The sequence below is a fragment of the Canis aureus genome, chromosome 25, assembly GCF_053574225.1.
Source record: "Canis aureus isolate CA01 chromosome 25, VMU_Caureus_v.1.0, whole genome shotgun sequence".
NCBI classification, from domain to species: domain Eukaryota; kingdom Metazoa; phylum Chordata; class Mammalia; order Carnivora; family Canidae; genus Canis; species Canis aureus.
The window spans coordinates 31,472,386-31,496,237 of record NC_135635.1 but is presented as its reverse complement, the minus strand read 5'-3'; the positions used below and the strand labels follow the sequence as shown (position 1 = coordinate 31,496,237).

The following is a 23,852-nucleotide window of genomic DNA, read 5'->3' as shown; positions in this document are numbered from 1 at the left end:
AGTAGAACTAGTTGGAAATGTTGGTTGCAAGCATTGATTTTTGTCCCCATATGTTGGCTTACATTTTATATTTTTCAACTCTTCCCATTCTGTGCCTTTATTCCCTAAGCTTTTTCAGAACAGCAGCAACCTACTTAGTGGCACTGCATTTCTCACATCCTGTCACCCCGTGCCTGCTCTCCAGAGGTGCTAAATGCAGAGGCATTAGGACTTGTGGTAGGTGGGTGCTTTACTGCACTAAAGGCTTGTGGTTCTCTAGCGACATAACTGCAGCCACCACCTGCTGCTGAGCCTGTGAGGCTGGTCACTGAGTAATTACAGGTACCCTGGGAACAAGTGGAACAGAAGTAAGCAAACTGGAGATTGCACCGAACAGTATTTGGATGTCAGAATAATTGACCAAGTTCTGCTTTTATTTTTTTTAAGGATTTTATTTATTTATTCATGAGACACAGAGAGAGAGAGAGAGGGCAGAGACACAGGCAGAGGGAGAAGCAGGCCCCATGGAGGGAGCCCGACGTGGAACTCGATCCCAGGACTCCAGGCTTACACCCTGAGTCAAAAGTAGAGCTCAACCACTGAGCCATCCAGGCGTCCCTAGGTTCTGCTTTTAATGCCTAGCTTAACTGACAGGTAATAGCTGTTGGTTGAGAAGGGGAATAATGACAAAAATTGATTAGTGAAGAGCAGCAAAAGCTGGGAAAGGGCTAATATCTCAAGGAGGGATGAAGGGTAAGAGAAAAGTGGGAAATTTTTAAAATACCATATGATGCTGTGTGTGAAGCCAGGTGCAAGAGCACAGATGCCTGTAATGTGAACCCAGACTCTCTTCCACTGTGATCATGTGTTCTGAGAAAATGTTATAATCTATGTGGCTATGGATATAAGACATACTGGAAATGACAGTCAGAGGGAAGAGGAGTATAAGCAGAAAATATTCAAGGCTGGTATCAAAGGATCAAGTGAACAGATCATGTTGGCCTTCACCTTGGTGCCTGAAATCTATTCTGAAGTATTTTAGGGAGTGTAGTAAACTCATTATTCACCTGGACTCAGACTGATATCCTAAAGAAAGGTCTAGATGGAGAATGTATGTGGGATGGGAGTTGTAGATTAGGGTCAAAGTAGCTGTGGGAGACGTCATAGTAGTAAGGCTCTGTGAGTGGTGGCAATATATGCTGTCAGGTTGTTGGTGTCATGGTTTCTAGACCATCTGTCTAGGTTCTAAGAATTAGGCTTACACAGTAGAATGTTGGACAAGTTGACTCATGTCCACTAGGGGCATGGATCCCCTAGAGAGCTCACCCAGGGCTTATTGGATGGTAGACTAGACTTTGGGGAAAAAAATTAATTCTAGTTTCTACCTGTTAGTAAGGATGAGGCTCTCAGCATGGTATCTGTCTTGTATCTTTGGTTAGGAATTGAATAAGGCTGAGTCTGCTCATTTACATATGTTGAATATCTTTGAGGCTGAATGGTTCAGGCATGCCCTGACATCCAGGGCTCTTTTTTTCTAGCCATGCTAACCTTTTCCGAGGCTAAGATCAAATACTAGACATGATCAAGTTGATATTTCACTGGTTTCAGTGTCTGAGGTAAAAAAATAAATGTACTATGATGCAAGGGGCTTATTGAGCAACTATTTCTGTGCTGGGCACTTGCACATATGGGAAGGTGTGACTGATTCCTGGGAAGTTGCAAATTTGAATTGAAAATAACCAGAAAAAATGAAAAGAGAAAACATGGGAAATTTAATCTTTCCTTTCCCAAATTTAGGAGAAAGAATCTCTAATAAATTATCACAATTTGTTTTTCTCCATTAGGAACAAAGGTAAAATCAAAATACAAAATAAACCTCATTTTACAAAGTTCTCACTTGGTGTTACATGGTTTAGGAATATTGTGAATATGTGCAAGAACATCCATGGAAGCACCAACGGAAGTGACAAAAAGACTATATGGTGGATTTGTAGAGAAGATGATTTGTCTCCACTGAGGCATAGGAAAAATAATAATAAAAAATTGTGAGAAGAGTATTTGAGAACAAATTTATAACTGACAGAAGGGCCTGAAAGCCAACCAAATGACTTACTAAGAGACACAGTAGGGTATTTTTTCATGGGAGAGTTTTGAGAAAAGAATATTATCGCCATCCAATTATGGCTTCATGTCTCTTCTTCCCAAAGGCACGTGTACTTGAAACCCCTCTTGGCCCCATAAGAGAAGATTCTATGGTACTGATGAGATTGTGTGCATTAGAATCACTTCTCCTGGAAAGGAGACGCTAAAGGGTACTCGAATAAAATATTAAAAATTATGAAGGACATAACAAAGGCCAATCAGCCCTTTCTTTTCCCTAGACCCCATAATAAGAGAACAAGGGTTATTTGATGAAATTAAAGAGTAGCAAATTAAGTGCTAATAAAATGAGATAGTCACTTATATAATTCATTACCATGGGAGGTCACAGAGGCAAATTTTGTGGCTGGATTAAATATGGGGCCGGATAATTTTATGACCACTAATGATATTTTTAACAGTGAAGGCTGATATTGCCAGATAAGTAATCCTATTACATCCTCCAGTAGGTGGTTTGCGGGGACCTCTAGCAAGTAGTGTCTCAGAAGTGTGAGAGCAGGCCTTGTGGGTTCTAACCTTTGGTGGAGAATTGTACTAAAAATTAGTTTTTAAGGCAGATGCCCTTAGGTATTGCGTTCATGTTTCAGTCCCAGCTTCTCTTATGAAGATCCACAAGTTCTTTAATCAGAAGCAGTTGGGGTGCAGAGTTTCATCTTTCAAGATGAATAAGTTGCAGAGACCTAGTGTACAGCACTGTGACTAATGTTTTGTGTTTTTTTTTTTAAGATCTTATTTCTTTATTAGAGAGAGAGAGAGAGAAAGTGAGCCTGGGGAGGAACAGAGGGAGAGGGACAAGCAGACTCCCTGCTGAGCATGGAGCCAGGCTATAAGGGGCTTCATCCCAGGACCCTGACTGAGATCATGACCTTAGTCAGACACTCAGCTGACTGAGCCACCCAGGCACCCCCAATGTGACTATTGTTAACAAAACTATATTGTATGGTTGAATTCTGCTGAGAGAGTAGATCTTAAATGTTCTTAGCCCACACAAAAAAGAAAAAGAAAAAAAAAAAAAAAAGAACATGGGAAATGTGTCAAGTGATAGATAATTAGCTCGATTGTGGTGATTTTTTCACCATGTATATGTGTATCAAAACATCAAGATGTATATCTTAAACATATATAATTTTTGTCAGTTATACTTCAGTAAAGCTGGAGGGGGGAGGTAAACACTAATTTTTTTTTTTTTTAAGAAAAAGTAGTTGAGAAAGATACTGCCCAAATTTTGATCATTTCTGGTCTTGGAGAACCACTCATTTTATTTATTGAATGCCACCCATGTGTCAGGCACTTTGCTTGGAGTTTTAAAAATCTGTTGGGAATATAAACAATTTGACAAATCAGTGCATTCAGAATTAGGGGACTACACTAAAGATAGATGCTAAGGTAGCATTAAGTGCAAAGAAGCAAAGGAATAGCTCAACTTGTGTGGGTGAGAGAAGATTCACAGAGAAGGTGGCCTTTGAACTAAGTCTTAAGGGTTGAGGAGGAGTTAACCGTATTGGCAAGATAACGAAGGGCAGAAGGAACCACCGGCATGCACAGATCCAGAGACAGAAGGTGACATCATTGCCAGTGAGAGCTGTGCCACAGGGTTGGAGGGGCAGAGAAGGAGAAGAGGGGTCCTCTGAGGGCAAAGGGAGCCAGATGGTGAAGTCTTGGATTGCCTGAGATGTCTCTCCAGTAGCAGTACTTCCAGTGGTGGCAGTGTGTGTAGGGAGGAGAGAGGAGGTGGGGAGGGGCTTTATGACAGATAAAGGAAAGCCTCTCAAAGCCTTGCCCCACAGATAGGCGTCCCTGTTTTGGCCACTGTCAAAGGTTGCTTCAAAGCCTTATATTTCACACAACTCTACCTCATTGTTACTATCTCCCAGAAACAATCTTTGCCATAAGCCTAATCACCATTCATTATTAGTGTTTTTTTTTTTTTATAAAAAAGAATCTCCCCTGCCTTTGGGTAGAGAGGGGTTCTTATAGGTCTTATAAATTAGGATGAGTCTGGTGTATCTCTTTGGTCTTATTTCTTTGGGCTTTACCTAGAACCCATCTTTGGTTGCAAAAGAAGAGGCAGGTTTCGTTTGCTTGACCTTAGACTCCCTTTTTCTCTGTGATTTTGGCTCAGCAGATGAGCAGGAAAACATACAGTGTCTTTTGAGGAGCAGATGGATTGAAATGTTAAAAACCTGTTTTGTTAAATGATTTCGGCTAACAAAATAATTTAATTAGGGAAAAAAAGCATCCAGACTCTGCTCCTTATTCAGTGATATTTAAATAAGTATATCATTATTAATCACTCAGACTCTGACTTGGAATTTCTACAATATTAATATTGATAGGCAGAATCAATTGGAAACGAATTCTTTTGTAGAAATGTGGTCTTATTTTTATGGTGGATACAAATACTGTATTATTATTATTATTATTATTATTATTATTATTATCATCATCATTATTTGTGTTGTTACATAGTGCAATATGCAGTTAGTAGTTTTCTCCACCACATTACAGAGAATTGTGTATGGTAGTCCCCTCTTATTTGTGGGAAATGTGCTCTAAGACCAACCCCAGGGGATGCCTGAAAGTGTAGACAGCATTGAACATATATACTATGTTTTTTCCTATTCATACACATCTATGATAAATTTTAGTTTATCAGTTAGGCACAGTAAGAGATTAACAACAGTAATTAATAATAAAATACAACAGTTATAACAATATGGCATAGTAAAAGTTATGTGAATGTGGTCTCTGGAATACTCTTTTGTATTGTAGTCACCCTTTTTGTGATGATGTGAGATGATAAAATGCCTACCTGATGAGAGGAAATGAGGTGAATGATATAGGCATTGTGATGTAACATCAGGCTACTATTCGCCTTCTGATTTACCTCAGAAGGAGGATTATCTGTTCTTGGGCTGCAGTTGACCATAGGTAACTGAAATTGCAGAAAGCAAAATTGTGGATAATTGGGGCTATTTCCTTTTCCATAGTAGTTTTTTAAGTCTCTTCTAAGAAGAAGTTGCTAGAGGGATATAAAAAGGAAGTTAGTTGTAGAAGGTAGAAGAGGTTATTAGAAGGATATAAAAGTTATATATATATATATGTTAGTTATAGAAGATAAATGGGTATGTGTTCAATTTACTGCGAGGTCACCCATGTAATAGAGTGTTGGTGGATAAAACTGAAATATAATTGAAATACACATTGTGTTTTTCATGTGTTAGACACTCAAAAATAAGATCATGACTCCATACAGTAAGGACAGGACACCATCTTACCATGACTCCTTGATGAACTGAATACAAGTTATATAGTACAACAGCATCCAAATGTTAGCTCTATCTGGGGAGTGGGCAGTGTTTTCATGAAAGCCAACATGTAGGCTGGTTTTAAAACAAATTATGGTTAATTAAGACAGAGGGTAGGATCGAGGTAGGGAAGAGCATTTTGAAACAGAAGCAGTAGAGATATCTCCCAGAATTTTGAACACCTTGTTTTTTTTCTTTCTCTTTTTCTAACTTCTGTTCTGTCGATGTTGTAATTTCTAATACATTTGGAAAAAGTCTCCTTTGAGGAAAGAATGGGCTATATCATATCAGCATCTAGGAGATATTAATCTTGTCAGTAAGGGGGTAGTGATCAAGGATTCCTTTAAGCCCCAACATTAATTCACTTAGGTATTTATTAATCATTTGTTCTCCTGCACTGGGCTCTTACAAATAAGTCTTTGCTGTCAGAAGTGAGGCACGTGGCATGGGTAACACAACATTTTCCTCCCTCGTTAGACGTGTCTGTGTAATGAATCAATACAGGTCCTTCCAGTTCCAAATGTACTTGATTTTACATGAAGCATGCCTTTTCATGACTGGGTTTCTTTCAACAAGGTTATTTATTTGTAATTGTGCAAAAAGAAGCATAAGCTTTAAAAGAGTTTTCATGTAAAATGATATATCCCTTCAAGGGCCATGGAAAAATAGGTGAATATATTTAATAAGAAGTGTTCTTCTTTCCCCTTTAGACCTTAGTTGGATCTCCAAAATACAAGTGAATCAACCAGCAGTTCTGAGGCGTGCAGAACAAATCCAGACTCGGAGAACCGTGAAAAAGGAGTGGCAAGTAAGGTTTCTTCTTGAGTATTCTATTCCTGTAGTTTACAATGCCTGGTCTCTTCCCTCAAGGCCGCAATATTGAATTTTGCTCAAGATGCATCTAAACTTAAAAGATTGCAGCTGTCCATGACTTATTTTAATAATTCATATATGATGATGACGGGTTGAAGAAAGATAACACATTTATCCAAACAAGTTAAAAATCTTATCACTCTTGAGTGGCAAAGCCGCAAATGAATTTGAGGCATCTTTATTCATGAGTGAATTAAATGGCATACTTCCTCAACACATTTATTCAGTTCCTTAGACATACCTTCTTTGGTTGTCTTCTATTTTAATTTTTAAACCATAACATCTAAACCTGGTGTGTTTGCTATTGAGGTCCTTAGGCATAAGAGTTGACCTCCTTTGACCATTGTGTTTACCTTACTATTAATTTTCATAAATCATTTTCCAAAACTCAAAAAGGATGTTTCACAGGGTACTTGTGGTCAGCATATCCTTCAGTGTATACTGACCAAAGATGTGCTGTGCATCACAAGACTAAAAGGTGTTCAGAGTTCATTTCACAAATGAGGCAAAATATTGTGATAGAATATTTTAGGGTGACATTTTACATTTTGCTCATCCTTGGAAATATTCCTATTGAAAGGTAAAAGGAAATTCATTAGAATGAATTATGAACTATGAATATTGTTTTAAAAACAGAATTGGATTAAGGTGGAAAAAAAAACCGACAAAGAAATTAGAGACTCTTTTCTAAATATCTCATCCCAGATCCCAGGGCTGGAGGTAAAATATCAGATAGAGATTCTCTTATTCCCAAGTTCTACTATACCATGGTAGCTATCAGGGGCTCCTAGTTGAGGAGATAGAGAAGTCTCATGTGGGGAGGCTTGATCTATTAGGGATTTCACTTTGGGATAGCTATGGAAAGAAAAATAATTTTTTTAAAGATTTTATTTATTGATGGAGTGAGTGAGCACGTGTGCTTGGGAGGTGAGGCAAAGGGAAGAGAAAAAAAATCTCAATCCCAGAGCTGAGCCCAGAACCTGACTCAGTGCTCAGTCTCAACAAACCTGAGCTCACAAACTGAGCCAAAACCAAGAGTCGGATGCTTAACCAACTGCACCACCCAGGCGCCCTGGAAAAATAATTTTTTTAAGGCTACTCTTTTATTTTGTTCTATGCAGTGTTCATCTTATTGGTCACTCTTGAGCAATGCTTATAGCACATATGAAAATGACATGCCTTAGATGTCAGATTTTAGTACCCCTGTTTGTCTAATGATTTTCTATTCACTGAATTGGAAATGATTTTTTTTTAAACTTGTTTTTTTTTTTCTTAAACCAGGCTGCTTGGCTCCTGAAAGCTGTTACCTTTATAGATCTTACTACACTTTCAGGGGATGACACATCTTCCAATGTTCAGAGGCTCTGTTATAAAGCCAAGTATCCAATCCGGGAAGATCTCTTAAAAGCTTTAAATATGCACGATAAAGGTAATGTTGTTGTGTTTAATCTGTCTGTGTTTGCCTCTTTACAGAACTAATTACTAAATCTAAGAGGACTTAAGACAAGATTCAGCTGCTAAAATGATAACAGCAATAAAAATCCATGGTTGAATTGTGTACATAGACAAATAATTAAGATTCTTCTCTGAAAAACAGCAGGGAGAGAATCTGAGTCTCATTTTTAGGTCAGTTCTTTCCATCATGGATTAAAGTTGCTGGTAGAGAGTTTCTTTATTTTTCTTTGCAGTTTTTCAGTGTGGAAAAATTTCTATCTAGTGACTCTAAAATACTGATTTTCATTCCCTAGCCACATGTGCAAAAGCCAGTCTCATTACTTAATAATCACATCTCATACATAAAGTATTTTCTGTGAGTAAATGAAATACTTTGGAGAATAAAATGCAAATGGGGAATATTGCATGCTCGTATATTAGGTTAGATCTTTTGAAAAAAGTTATATTCACTCTCTTAGTATACATGAAAGAAAAGACTTTATGAAGTTGCCGTAAGTTTAGAATCTTAACATTTTAGGAATGGAGAAGACCTTTGAGAGTTGATCCCCTATTTCTAAATGAGGAAACTGAGGTCTGGAAGACTAAATGGTGTTTCCAAGACCGTACGCCATGGTTCTCACTGGGCTGATTTTAGGAGCCACATCTTTCTCTGGAGGGATGCTTCATGATTCCCAAATGCCTGTCCATAATGAATATGCAACTAGAGATGTTACATAGGCCCAATGCAGGTATTTTATCCCAAGTAATTTGAAAATAATTTATAGGCCTGAACAACTCCACAGCTTTTGAAAAATATCTATTATGTTTCTTTTGAGTTGATAATAAAAACACCACCTACTTATAGGCCTATACAACATTGTTAAAAGTAACAACTTTGTGGGAGAGGCTGAAAAAGAGTAGCAACTTTGTATGAGTCTATGTTCTTGCTTTGTTTTATAGTGGCTATTCGATTTTTTTTTTTAATATAAGAGCTTATCCCTCCAAATGAGGACTCCAAATTCAGGTTGTGTTATTTCTTAAAAGAGAGGAAATATGATCAGTTAAATGTCATTTTGCTATACTACCCCGTAAGGTTCATGTCTACTTTTTTCAGCCACTGTTTGTTAACTCTACAAATCTGGATTTTGTTACCTACTTGAAATCAAATATTTTCATTGAGTTGAGGCCATTAAGTTTAACCGTTTAGGAGTTTTTAGAAACTGTGGTCTTATATTGACTGCAAAAAAACAGTGCATCACAATTATTCCATGACTTGTCCAAGGGGAAAATGATCCATATTTTCAAGAACTAGGAGGGACTTCAGAGAGCCAAAACTTTTTCATTTGGGGCAGCATCATAGAATTATTCTTCCTCTCATTTTGATTTTTGCCAGTGTTATGGTGTAAATAATAATTAAAAGTGTGTTATGCAAATTGAGCTTCCCATAAAGCAGGCCATTATGATTCTTTCTTCACAGGCATTACTACCGCTGCTGTTTGTGTTTATCCTGCACGGGTGTCTGATGCTGTAAAAGCACTGAAGACTGCAGGCTGTACAATCCCGGTGGCTTCGGGTAAGATGGTTTTGACTTTTGCTGTTGTCCTTCTACCTGTTTCTAGCTCTTCTGCTCAGACCCCTGGGGTTTTATATATAATTTATATTATGACGTTAATTAGTTGTATGTGTGTGTGTGTATTTAAGATTTTATTTATTTATTCATGAAAGACACAGAGAGAAAGGCGGAGACCTAGGCAAAGGGAGAAGGAGGCTCCCTACAGGGAGCCTGACATGGGACTTGATCCCAGGACCCTGGGATCATGACCTGAGCCAAAGGCTCAACCACTGAACCACCCAGGTGCCCCAAGTTTTATATATTTAATTATTTCTTTTTTACTCATTCTTTCAGTATCTAATTGCCTCCTGAGTAACAAACCATACTCGTTTTCAAGAATACAGAACTGTATCCCTGTCCTTAAGGAAACTTGGTTGTTTAGGAGGAATGATCGAGTTTAAAACATCAGGCAGGATATGTTGTATTATATATATGTAAAGTGTGATAGTAAAGATATGCAGAAGGTACAGTTGTAACTCTGAGCAGGGGGTGATTTATTTTGCACGGACTGGTAATGCTCAGAGAGTGAGGGGATTCTTCGTAGAGGAGATAACTGCTTGGGGTCTCAAAGGAGAAGGAGGAGTTGACGGTGTTGGTGAGATAGGGAATGGCATTTTAGAAGAACTAGCATGTGTGAAGACACAGAAGCATGCACAGGGAGCTGCAAGTAGTTTATAATTGTTGGATCTAAATTGGGATGAAGGGGGAGCTCTGGGAGTTGAAGAGGAAGAGGTAGATTAGGGCCAGTTCACATAGGGAAACCAGGTCTGGCAGTAGCATTTGGAGTCTATTCTGCTGATGGGAGGGATACTGCAAGATTTTAAGCAAAGGCATATCATGATCAGCTGCATGATGCAATGAGTCAGGGGGATGGTAGTGGATACAGTAGAGAGAGGTGACAGGGAGTTAAGGAGACTTACCATAGTCCATGTGAGAAGTGAGGAGAGCCACCCCAAAGCCTGGGAGGTAAAGAAGAGAGGGTATGTTCAGGAATTATTACTTAAGATAGACCCAATAGGACTTGGCAAGAAAGTAAGAAGAGTCTTTAAAGTTTCTGTGTAGGTGAGTGTGTGTGTGTGTGTGCGTGTGTGTGTGTTATGGATAGATACAAAATTAGATTGTATTTTTAGAGGAATATCCTGGTGCTTTAAAATAAGGAGTCTAAACATGATTACTTTATTTTATTAGGGATACATCAGAAGAAACACATAGTATTGATATACAAGCTACTTGTGAAGATTCTGAAAGTGTTTGGCAGCAACCTTAAATTTTTTCATCAGCCTCAGTCAATTCAACTTTTCTTTTATACAACAGGGAAACATGCTTCCCTCTAAGATAGCAGACCCAAGGAATTTAATAACATCAAGGAAATATAAAAGGTTATCATTAGTAATGGAAGTGGAATTAATGATGCACATGTAAAAAATGTAATGGTTTTTCTGAAGTGTAGCTGTGTTTCCATTTTTAAAGAAATTTGTGCTTGGTTTTGCTCTTCCCAACTCACCCCTGCCCCAGTTTTGTAGACTTTATTAGATGCTTTTCCCTGGTACAGTCTCTTCCCTTTATTCTCATCTATATGGCTATTCATTTTAAGATAGGCAGTGAGAAGAACCTATGTTACCATTTGGTTACAACAGCTGTAAATGTTAGTGAGTAAATCAAGAATACAGTGATAACCAATTTGATTAAGAGTAGGATCCATAATTAACCAGTGTCCATCAAGACAAGTCTATAACTACTATTTTATGACTATCACTGTGATGATACATATTTTCTTAATTTCTGTTTATTTAAAGCCTGCTTATGAGCATCTCCACAGAAACTTGATTTCAGGTTTTTCAGACAACAAAATACTAATATTTATCCTAACTCCAATATCATGAGATGACATTCTGTTTCTTTGCACTTCACTTTGTAAGATAAGGGTGTAGAAGCTCTTTAGTGTCATCTATTCCTTGATCAAAATGCTGTTTTGTTTTGTTTTGTTTTGTATGAAACTCCTAGTTGAGATACACCAACTGAAATTTGTCTCCCTCTCTCCCTCCCTTCCTATCCTCCTTCCCTCTTTCCTTTCTTTTCTCTCTCTCTACTAGTGGCCACTGGCTTTCCAGCTGGACAGACTCATTTAAAAACACGATTGGAAGAGATCAGATTGGCTGTGGAAGATGGAGCCACAGAAATTGACGTGGTCATTAACAGGACCTTGGTGCTGAGGGGCCAGTGGGAAGGTATGTGCAAGTCCTTCCCCAAAAGGGAGACATAGTTCTTCCTGCGTGAATCAAATGGTGAGGATTGGATAAGAGGCAACATGTTTTGGAAGTCATTGTTCTAGGTTACAAGTCACCAGATCAGAGGGTGAATTTCAGAGAAAACATGGCTAGTATTGCTTTTCCTTGTTCCCCTCATAAATCCTAGGTAGTTGCCCACCTGCATTAACTTTTTAGATCCCTTTGAGTGCTTAGGTGAGTGGTTATTTCTATGCAGTAGATTATTAATTTTTATTCTATTCTCTAGTGTTTTATTACTCAATACATAAATCACTCTAGGCAAGTCATTTATGCAAAGTTTATTTTAATAGGTGGAAGAAACTTCCCTTTTTTAATGTTAATCTTGGTGGATTTTGAGGATGTGGACTTAGTAATAAGTCTGCTAAGTCTGTTTTCACTCCTGCTGTTCTTACGCATAATTCCTATGGATACTACTTTATATTTACCTTTGAGATTCATGATTTACTATCATACCAATTATGATAAAACATCACCCATTTCAGTAACAAGCTGTTGTTTTTATAATTAGATATTAAAAAAATAGATTTGACCTTTGCCTTAAATATATTTTGTATATTAGAGATTGTTGATAGCTAAGATAAGTACAATTCTCTGCTTCAAAAAAATCATTATAAAAATAGTTCAACTAAAATATTTAATTAAATCATAAGATAAAACCAGAATAATATGTTGTCTCTTTAGATAGGTGGATATGAAATACATGGCATATTTTATAGTCATTATTGAGGTTTTACCTGCTTGCTGTTAAAAACAAAAATTCTAACCAGTAATAAAGGAAATAGATGTTCCACATAATCTTATCCCCTAGAAATAACTTCATAACAGCACAATTTTTCAGACTTTTTTCTCTTCATATATACACACATGCAACTGACATCCTTTTTAAAAGTTTAAATAAAAAGTAGGATTATACTTAATGTATTTTTTTTTAGTCTACTTATTGGACTTGCCAATGTCTCATTGTTATCTTTCTGTGTTGCTTATCCATCGGTCCATCTAGCTTATCTTCTATAAATCCTAATTCCATTGTTTATCCATTAAGAATTGCTTTTGGTTACAGAGTAGCAAAGATTTAGTAGTTTCAACACTTGAGGATTTATTTTCTTATACAAAATCTGGAGGTAGGTATTTCAGGGGTACTGTGGCAGTCCCAAAAAGTTCTTAATGACCTATGCTATTTTGATCTTCCACTTCCAAAGTGGGTGGGGTGGCTTCTACTCTCAGACTTAAGGGCACTCCATCATCTAAGATGGCTTCTGAAGCTCCAGCCTTTCCACTCATCTCCCAGATAACAGGAAAGAAGGGCTGTCTTATCCTAAAAGTCTCCCACAGCATTTTTGTATATACCTCCTTGGCTCAAACTGAATTACATGGCCATCTTGGCTGCAAGTGAGGCCAGAGAATGTAGTCTTTTAGCTTAGAATGTTAACTGTGTTCTCATACATTCTTAACAAGTTAAATGATGTACATTTCTGTGCCCAGATGGAAAGGACTGAGGGAAGTTCTGGCATGGAAGGACAGATTGCAATAAGGAGCTAAATGGGGACTGACATTAAAAAGCTTAATAGCAAAGGATCTTATGAAACAACAATAACACAAATATTTAAATAAAAAGAGACATGTAGTCAAAAGGCACAGCACTATTAGTTGTGGAGCAGGTCACCTCAGAGATTTCAGCAGCTCCATGAGCATCACTGTGCTCTGGGATAATACAATCACTGATACCACAGTTCTGAATGATCTAGAAAAAAAATATGTCAGCCATTCCTATTGTCCTATACTCCCAACTATACTCATCAACATCTTTAATCCTTACCCAGTTTAAATTCTTGACAGTTCACAAGTATCTTTTTGTGCTTTTGATTTTTGTTCCTTTTTTTATGGTTCATATGAGATTTGGTCAATTTGCATTCACTCATAAAAGACTTATTTTAAATAGATGTCCCTTTTCCCTATATATTGATTCTTATTTCCTTCTAGTCATAGATTTCAGTTAAGATTTCAGGCCAGAATAAGAGGGAAAAAAATGAATGTGTGTAATATTTAAAACAAATTTGGAAATAAACTATATGATTTAGTTAGATAAAAAAAAAAAAAAACCCGATGTGTCTTTTATTAAATGTAGACGTAGAAGCATATGTTCTATTATAACTTGTGCTCTTGTCTCTAGAATACTAATTGGGAAATAAAATATAATAGGAGATGAGTTTTGATGTAATTGACTGTCCCTTAATGAACTAGGAATGGTTGTTTTTAGGAACTGATAATTTCCTAATAACAGGCATTCATGCAAAATATAATAATACATCTTTGTCCTAGACCATACTTTTCTATTAACTTTTTTATGGTGTTAATAACCTCTTGACCCAAAACAAATTGAAAAGGAACATTTAATACTAGAAATTTAATTCTAAATAGAAACCTGTAATGACTGAAGCCTTTTTTCACTGCAGTATTTTGTCTTAATTTGCCTCAATTTGATTACATATTATATTTTTCAGTGTCATGCTTTCATTAGCTGTTTACTATAAAATATGAGCCTAAAATTGATTTCTTGTAATGTACCAGTGGAACTGTCTGTCCGGCTAGTACACATTCAAATCCAGGTCCATCTCCTCTGTGCACTGAGGTGTGTAGGACACTGGTTAGAGCACAAAAGAAAGAATCCCATTTTTAAACCTGGCCATTCAGAGTGTATCCTGATCAGTTCTCACTGTTATAGGGTCTATAGTTTCGGGTGTGAACTCAAAGAGGCAACTGGAGGGGTGGGGTGTGGCTCATTTTCTTCTTCTTGAATTCTCCCTGGTGACAACTTAAAATCTCTGCTCTCCCCAAGCTTTTAATTCTTCTGGCCACCTTGAGGCTCCTTCTCTCTTAGCAGAAGACCTACCTGCTACCTTCCAGGGCATACAAATAACATTTTTTTTAAAGATTTCATTTATTTATTGGAAAGAGAGCACAAGCAAGAGAAGAGGCAGAGGGAGAGAGAAGCACACGCCCCACTGAGTAGGGAGCCCGATGTGGGGCTCGATCCCAGGACCCAGGGATCATAACCTGAGCTGAAAGCAGAGGCTTAACTGAGTGAGCACCCCAGGCACCCCAGGACAGTAGCTTTAACTGGATAGGGTACAGAATATATTGCTGGTTCTCAGAATTCCCTGACAGACATTTTCAAACTACTTTCTCCAGCCCCTCTCCTCCCAGAATCTAGCATGCCCTTCTGTGAGTGTATGTAAGATCAGAGCTGGGTGTTGGAGGTGAGGGCAATAGGCTCCTGTAGTTTGAAGATTGCCCCAGATGATTTTGATTCTACCCTCCCTCCCATCCTATAGTCATAGAGAATCAATCACTAACTTGGAGCGTCTATTTTTCTTTTAAAAAAACATACTCCTTGTTCTTGGTTCCATAGTTTAGATGCAGGGTAATTGAAACATTATTGAACTTATATGTTGGTTAATTAGTACAAATAGTGTTTCCTCTGGGTTTCCATTTATTTAGCCTGGATCTACAGTTAGCTGTAACAGAAAGGCCTAAGGATAAAGAGTTAATCTGGAAAGTGTTGCCAGAGAGACTTCTACCTCCTAAGCTCTTGGGAAAAGGATGGCTCTCCTCTACCTGGGAAAGTTGTGCTGGACTAGAGGAGAGGTGGGGGCACCCAGCCAGACAGATAGCATGTGAGCCGGTCATGACTGGAGGTGGCCAGACCCAGAGCTTACCCAGAACAAATATACTGTGGAGTAAGAAGGAAGGTTAACTCTGGGAGATTAGCAATGGTTGAAAGCAGATCTTTGCTTCAGACAGAGACCTTGGTTGGAATCCTGGCACTACCATTACCAGCTATTTTGTCTTAGGCAAGTTACTTCTCTGTGTCTTCTGTTCTTTCTCTGCAAAATAAGAATAATGGCATCTACTTCACAGGGTTATAATGGGGATTAAATTAGATAATGTTTGTAAATTTATCATCCCGTTGCTTGGCCCAGATGAATCCCTCCTTGCCAGCTGTGGTTTCTTCTCTTTCTCTCTCCTCCTTCCGATACTGATAGTATGTTGTTAAGGGAAGTACCCATAATAGTACATGTATTGAGGAAATGAAGTAGAACTCTAAAAGACTTGGATTTTAGTCTTTGTGATTTTGCTAATTTATACCTAGTCCTTGGGCAAACACTTCACTTCTCTCTGCCTCCATTTAAATAAGCTACCAATGAGGGGATAAAACTTAATGATTTCTACAGTCCTTTAGAGCTATAATGGCCTGTGATTTTATATTTGGCATTTTCATTGTCTGGGAGTATTATTCCCTTGATAAGGACCTATAATACAGTATTTTTTCATGATGATATTAAAGTCGACATCTAAGTTGCATTTCTTAAACAGTTCTTTGAAGAAAGCATTCACCAGAAGGGGTTCATCATCTCATAAATCTTATTGAACAGGTTTTGAAAATTAAATGCATTCCATGCTCTGTAAATACAGAGGTGTTCATTTTTTACTTTTTTATGACCTTTCTCTGCTGCATATATTTACCTTAATATATTACCAGTGACATGGAAATGTTATCAGATTCTGCCTTGTTCAAGAATCTTCCAGTTCTTTGAATATAGGACCTAGAGCTGACTTTACTGGCTTTTGGAAACCCATTCCATATTGGAGCATCATCAGAAACAACCCCAAAGGTGGATTCTTTTGTGACATTTTTCAGCATAGTGTGTTGTGTTCAGTGTTGCACTTGGAAATATTGTTTGTATCCTGTATCCGAAGCCCTATTTTATCCTCTTTGGTTCTTCAGCCCTGACTCGCTCTCCTAAACTTGGTTTGCGGAGTACATGCCTCATGCTATCAAGAGCTTTAGGGCAAGAGATTGAAATATTTGGGCCAACACCACAGTGCCGATCATTGTGTCTTTTGAAGTGGATCCTGAAAAATCTTGCATCCAGGCCAGAAGTTTGTTTTTCTTATTTGCTTATTTTAACACAAGAAGGATGGTAGAAAGAGCAACTCTTAAAAGAAATTGGAATTTTTCCTTGTTTTATAGAGCTCTTAATCATAATATCTTATGAGAAAAGCAATCTCTAAATCTATAGACACTGTTTGGAGAGGAATCACATAATCTATAATCTGTGGTTTCTCGGTTTTGGGGGTTGTTTATAACAGAAAAATTCTGGAGATACTTATGATAGCTGTAGACTTTTATGGCTTTTGTATTTAGGCTATGATTCTTTAAAACTTCAAATACTATTGACCAAAATGTGTGTGTTTTATCTCTCGTAGGTTACTTTTGCTACCTGGTGTTTGAGCTCATCTCTGTTTTAGTCTTACAAGATTAATTAGTTGCATTGGTGGATGAAAACTGTTCTTGAACATTTTGTGACTTTTTTAGTTTCAAAGGTTGCTGCACAATTTATATTAAGTGTTTTACTGTACATATAATTATCTTAAGAGTTATTTTCAGGCCATTCTTGTGCAGTGTTGAACATCTTCCTGGTACTCAAAAATAATTGCTTAGATATATTCGTTAACAATTATTTTTTAAGTGTATTTGAATAGCATGAAATATAAAAGGGAATCTGCTTTATGACTTTTAGATAGGAAACATAGTCTTTAAACACTTGGATTTTTACTTAAGTCATAATTTGTATTCATGAAAGCTTTACTAGTAACATAGTTTTCTTTGTCTTATAGCAGAGCTTTTCCAGAAAACTTAACTGATTGCCAGGAGTCTCAAGATTAAGAATATACTTTCCTTATAGGTGGAAGCTGGAGACAAATAAGATAATTTTGAATGGAGAAAAGCAAAATGCTATAGATGCAAGTTCCTGCTGACACAGGGAGGCAGAAGGTAGAGTCAGTTGTCAACTGTTTGGGATGCTGTTTAAAACAGATGCAGCGTGACCCCCTCTGCTCCTTGGATCTACATTCTCATCACACAGGCCTTTCCCAGTGTGGCTAGGTTCTCTGATTCCTGTCAGTGAACACACTCCGTCAACACAGCCTCACTTGTTTTTCAGCTGGGAAGGATGAGCAGAAGGTCAGGTTACGACCTCCATTCCTCCTTCTCAGTGTGGCACTAGTAGGAGGGATGTGAGGGGACAGATAGGAGACAACTCCTCTGCTGGTTGTGCTACTATATTGATTATGCATCAACAGTGTAATATATCCTGGGTTTCTAGTACACCCACTTTTGCTATTCCTGAAAACCTCATTAAAAGTCAAAACATTTATTATCAGATTTTTAATGTGACATCACTATGCCAGCATCTTCTCTGGGGTATGTGTTTTGTTGTATTTTGCATTATTCTGACTAATTTGCAGTCAAGGTGTTTGAATTCCATTTTCATTTGTCAGTCATCTTTTATAATAGCCTTCCTGATTATTATTTTTCTGTTACATGCAAGATTTTTTTTTCTTTTTTTTAAATGGGGAATTTTGAGTTTCTGTAATGTTTGAATTTTTAGCAATGAACATGGATTACATGGAAGTATGTGAGCAGAAAAATTAATAAAGGCTCTAAGGAATAGGTCATGATGTATGCAAAGATGTAACCATAGGACGTTTACTGAAGTATTGTTCGTAATAGCAAAAAAACTGAAACCTTAAGTATCCAATAATAGAAAAATGATTGAATAAATTATTTATAACCATGCAATGGGAGATTATGCAGCCATTAAAAATTGTGCTTACAAACTTATATTTATTAATATGGAAAGATGTATGTGATATTTCAAGGGGAAAACAGCAAGTTACCAAATAATATGTACCATATATAATCATTTTTTTGTTTAAAAAACAGAACAGTTGATAATCTCGAAAGCCCTTCTATAAAAAAAATATCTAGATGCTAAATAAATTACAATAGTGTAGTGAAACATGTCTTTTTAACATTTATTTTTGAATAATTTTCAACTTACAGAAATGTTGTAAAAATCATCCACACAACTGTTTACTCTTCACTGAGATTCCACAATGATTAAATTCTGCTCTATTGGGCAGCCCCGGTGGCTCAGCGGTTTAGCGCCACCTTCGGTCCAGGGCGTGATCCTGGAGACCCTGGATCGAGTCCCATGTCAGGCTCCCTGCATCGAGCCTGCTTCTTTCTCTGCCTGTGTCTCTGCCTCTTTCTCTGTGTGTCTCTCATTCATGAATAAATAAAGTCTTAAAAAAAAATTCTGCTCTATCTACCTTTTGCCTTCTTATTGTCTCTTTGTGTATACATATGTACGTGTGTGCATATATATAAAATTGTGTATATGTAATTGTTGTTTTAATTATTTGTGATTAAGTTGCAGACCTGTCAACCCATTACTCATAAATATTTCAGTGTTTATTTTCTAAAAACAAGAACACTTGGACCAAGCCACAGTGCACCATCAAAATCAGGAAATTAACATTGATATCATACTACCATTAAATCCATAGACTGCTTAAATTTTGCAGATTGTCTCAATAATGTTCTTTATTGGTTTCTGTTGTTATATGCCTCTTTAGACTTCTTCAATCTAGAACAGTCTTCAGTCTTTCCTTGAGTTAAAAGAATAGGTGCCTGTCATTTTGTAAAATATGCTTCTTTTGGGTTTGTTTGATGTTTTCTCATGATTAGATTCAAGTTATATGTTTTGGGGAGAAATACCACAGATGTTTCGCTCATTTCTTCTCAGTGCATTATTTCAGGAATCATAAGATATTGGTTTGTCCCATTATGTTAATTTTTAAATGGCAAAGATGCTTTTTGGCAAGTTTCTCCATTGTAAAATTAATAAATATTTTGTGTTTTAATAATTAATTAATACAGAATATGAATGGAAATATTTTTAGACTTTGTTAATATCCTATCCCTCATCTAACGTTTATTCAGTAGTTTTAGCATTCATTCATAATTCTTCAGTTATTACTCTGTTGTCAAGTGGCAATTTTCTAATTCCAGCATTTCTTCTATACTTACTAGTGTCACCTTCTCCTCTCCCATTTTCTTCCTTTCTGTTTGTAAGAACTCATGGAATTCTATTTTATTTAACTAGTTATAATCCATTACTGTCATTATTTATCTTAATACTCAGATTTTCTCAGATTTGGCTAGTGGGAGCTGCTTCAGATGGCTCTTCTGTCCTTTTTCTTTTATGAATTATAGTTGTTGTTTTTTTTTTTTATGATAGTAACACAGAGAGAGAGAGAGAGGCAGAGACACAGGCAGAGGGAGAAGCAGGCTCCATGCACCGGGAGCCCGACGTGGGATTCGATCCCGGGTCTCCAGGATCGCGCCCTGGGCCAAAGGCCGGCGCCAAACCGCTGCGCCACCCAGGGATCCCTTCTTCTGTCCTTCTGATATGTTCGTATTATTCTTTGAGAACTTCCTTGAATTCTTATCAAAAATATTTCAGGCTTATCTTTAACTTTCTCTGCCCAAGCCCTGGAATCAGCCATTTTTCCAAGAGCTCTGCTTCTTTTCATTGAAGACTGGTATTTAGAAACCAAGATCTGGGTGCTAGATGGGCTCATTGCTGCAAGGCTATTGTTTCTAAGCCCTTTCAGTGGACAGATCTAGGAAACACGTGAATGCTCACATATACACGATGAACATGTATAAACACACATGCATTTATATCTATTTGTCTATCTATCATCCATAGTAGAAACCGTAAGTTCACATCGATGACTTCCTCATAAGCCAACATCATGTGGTTATTCTTCCCCTTTCCCTTTCTATATTTATGCCCCTCTTTCTTGTCATGAGAAATCTTGTTCCCATCGTCCTCAGTATATTTCTTTATTTGATCAGTTGTCTTGTATGTAACAGTTTCTTGACCACACAGGCTATCTCCCTGGCTCAGTACTGCACAGTCAGGCTGGTTGAGTTCACCACGTCCTCCAGAACTCCCAGCCCTCACTGATGAGGATAACCACCCCTGACCCTGATCTGGCAGCATGTGAGCCCAGAATTTCCCAAGACCCCAGTGACATGCCAGTTCCAAGCTTACATCCACCTTCATGGCAGTGTGCAAATGAAAGTACCTCTGTTCCCTTACCTCTCTCTGGCTGAGAGCTACTACAAAGTATAGAGTTCCAAAATGTCTTTCTAAACCAATAACAAGAAGCTGTTTGGTCTTAATTCTAACAATATAACATTTTAGAGCAAGTCAAAGTGTATCTTCATTTTTATAACTGCTTATTATTAAAGATGGAGCCAAGAGAAAAACAGTTAATAGGTTACCTTCATAATTATTTAAATAATTACATTTACATTTATTCCCGGGATTTGAGATGTCTTTGAGCCCCAAAAGTAAAGATCTTCTGTCAGATCTTGAGTAGAAAAATGATGTTTGGAGAGGTTCAGTAACTTTCCCAAATGACAACAGCCAATTAGTGGGTAAGCAAGTGCAGAGAAGTCCTGATTCAGACAAGTGAACTTCACTATAACATAGTGTGCTGTTCTGATTCCATCCAGAAGGCTGATAGAGCAATTAATAGTTTTTTTTAGCATATTGAATCATAAAATTATTTTATGCTTCTGAATTATTCTGGAACTTTTCAATTTCCTCAACTTTGTTTTCCCTCCAAGAATGAAAATCAGGTCCTAGGATTATAATGCTCATCTGTAATGTTTGTAATTTGAACTAAATGGGAGTTGACATCCGTTTAGGTCCTAGGTTTTGATTACTCTATTACATGACGTTCTTCAGTTTATTTCCTTGAGAATGTATTTTAACGACAGCATGTGTGTATCTGCCCACATGTATGTGTTTGGTGCAATAGAGACAAAAAATTGTGAGGAGATTTTTGGCAAGTCATTCATCTCTCTGCATTTCACTTTTCACATATAAAATGTGGAGGTAACTGTCAGCTACCCCACAGGGATGTTTAACTGATACGTAGAAAACACTGAGCATTCTAGAAGGAAGATGCTTTACAACTTAGGGAGTTTCTCATTGTTTTCAGTAGCTGCTCCTCATGAAGAGTTTTTTGGGAAGAGGGTCTATTGAACATATTAATTCCACTATAATTTCCTCCACATGTATATTCCAGTAGCAATTATATAAACCCACATGCCGCTGCTGTCCTTTCCTGCTGATGAGGAGGAAAATCCACCCATTAGTTTTTCCATTATTTCCTTCATCTATAGTGAAAGGAAATTATGATTTGAGATTGACTGGGTTACATTTCAGCCATCAAGTCACTTGGATTTACATATGTCATCAATCACTGTAATGCCAAGGTGGTTAAAACTACCTGGACACTACTGGTGCTTTTCTGTGGCTTCCATGGTTTGTGTTGGAGTGAAGTGGTCTATTTTTCTAACAGGTTAAATTTGTAAATTCTAATTTTGTTTTTATAAATATTAAGACAGTGCTTGCTCCATTTAATTTTTCAAAGTTACTTTTGCATTCCTGGTACTATATAAGGAAAAGTTTGGAAATCTAGTATTGACTGAGTAAATGCCTATTAACTGCTTTGTTCTATTCTGGCCAAATGTATTATTTTATCCAATCTTCACAAAAATATATGAGCAAACTTAGGCTCCCCTAACTGATCAGGGTTGGAAAATGGAATGATTCCTGTAAATTTACATAACTAGCAAGTAGCAAAACTCTTATCCCAGGAGTCTGGGAACATGGGCTCCAAGTTAAAAAAAGTTTGTGATGTAGTAAACATTATTCCCCCAACCTGCTTTCTAGGCCCCAAAGAGGTTGTGTTTATGTTTTCTTAGAAACATAGGTCACAGTCTCCCCTGCTTTGTTAAGTCCCTCTAGGTCAGAACCTAATAAGCACTCAGCAGTAACAATAACAGCACCACCAGCAACAGGAAAATAATCTGACATTCTTTGAGCATTAACCGATGTACCAGATACTATCCTTAGCACTTTACACATATTAGCCTACTTAATGCTTGAAAGAACTCTATGAGGTGTGCATACCTCTATAATCCCCATTTTATTGAAGAGGAAACTGAGACAAAGTTTAAGAGTTAATTGCCCAAATCAAACAGCAGATTAGTTTTGGAACTAGCATATGAACCCAGGTCGTTCATATGCACCCATGCTCTTGTCCTACACTATACCAGCCTTGCAAATGCTTGTTATACTAAAATTATGAATTGAAAATTAATGAAACCAATTCAGATTAAGTTAAGCTGAAAAGGCATCTATTGGGAGGACATAGAGTAGCTTCCTGAGTCAGTAAGAAGCCAGGAGAACCAGGCTTGAGAAATAAGCAGGACCATGAAAGACTGGGGAGCAGAGAATATAGCCAGATGTGACATGGGAAGGGTGGTTATCAGGCTACTTCTGGTGCTGCCACCAAGGCCAGCATAGGTACTATGGCCAGTGGCCACTGGGTCATGGGACTCTTGGATCTGCTGCCATTGGTGATGCTGCTGTAGTCATACTAATGAACGTCCTGACTGCATTGTCATCTTTGCATCGCTTAGTAAGATCCAGAAGCCGAAACATTTGCCTGATAGAGCCCAGTCACATTATACAAAGGACAGGTTCAGTATGCTTTTTATTGAATTGTTCTGGTATATTCTGGGCAAAATAGTAACAGAAAAAAATGACGGACAACTTCCCAGTGTTGAACTCTAAGGATTAAGATACTTGCTCAGCAAAATTGACCCTGTTCTGTGGTGAAATCGTTTAGTAAAATGATTTGAGGAGTTGGCAGTTAGAGAATGAGAAGACACTGGTTATGTATTTGTTTAAGTCCAGTTACACTCTGGATCATGGATTACAGAGCATCACTTCCAGGTGGCTGATAATTGAGTCATAAAATACATCTTTTTTTCTGATTAATTTTAACTGAAGGTGAAATTGACTGGATATCAAAAGGTAATAGAAAAAGGTTGATAGTTTTGTTCATAAGTATGATTGGGATCACTGTTTTAAGAATTTTGTTGTACAGATCAAACTTCACCTTAACAAATGTTGTAATAAAACATTTTCAAGCCTTATCTGATGACTCACTGATTGTAAGCACTAATCCGTATAACAAGATTTTGGTGCAGTACAAGGAGTTGGGTCAGGCCATGAATCAGATTTGGCTTTTATCACACAACCTTAATTGAAACTCATTTTACTAGAATTCTGAGCTTAAGAATGATGGTTAAACTTTCTGAGTGTTTACAATGAGCCAGACAATGTATAGAGTACTTTGTATCTTCCCTTTTAATCCTCATAATAACCCTATAAAATAAGTATTATTATTGACACTTCA

At 37.3% G+C, this 23,852-nt stretch overlaps 1 protein-coding gene across 2 annotated transcripts in view; it reads left to right on the top strand.

Annotated features, from left to right (window-relative positions):
• DERA (deoxyribose-phosphate aldolase) overlaps positions 1–23,852 on the top strand; it is a 117,419-nt gene that overhangs the window by 46,380 nt on the left and 47,187 nt on the right. For both annotated transcript variants that reach the window (XM_077870930.1, XM_077870929.1), the window contains exons 2-5: positions 6,158–6,255; positions 7,602–7,749; positions 9,232–9,327; positions 11,460–11,594. In XM_077870930.1, the coding sequence (XP_077727056.1) occupies positions 6,158–6,255; positions 7,602–7,749; positions 9,232–9,327; positions 11,460–11,594 (477 nt within the window). The remainder of the gene's footprint in view (positions 1–6,157; positions 6,256–7,601; positions 7,750–9,231; positions 9,328–11,459; positions 11,595–23,852) is intronic.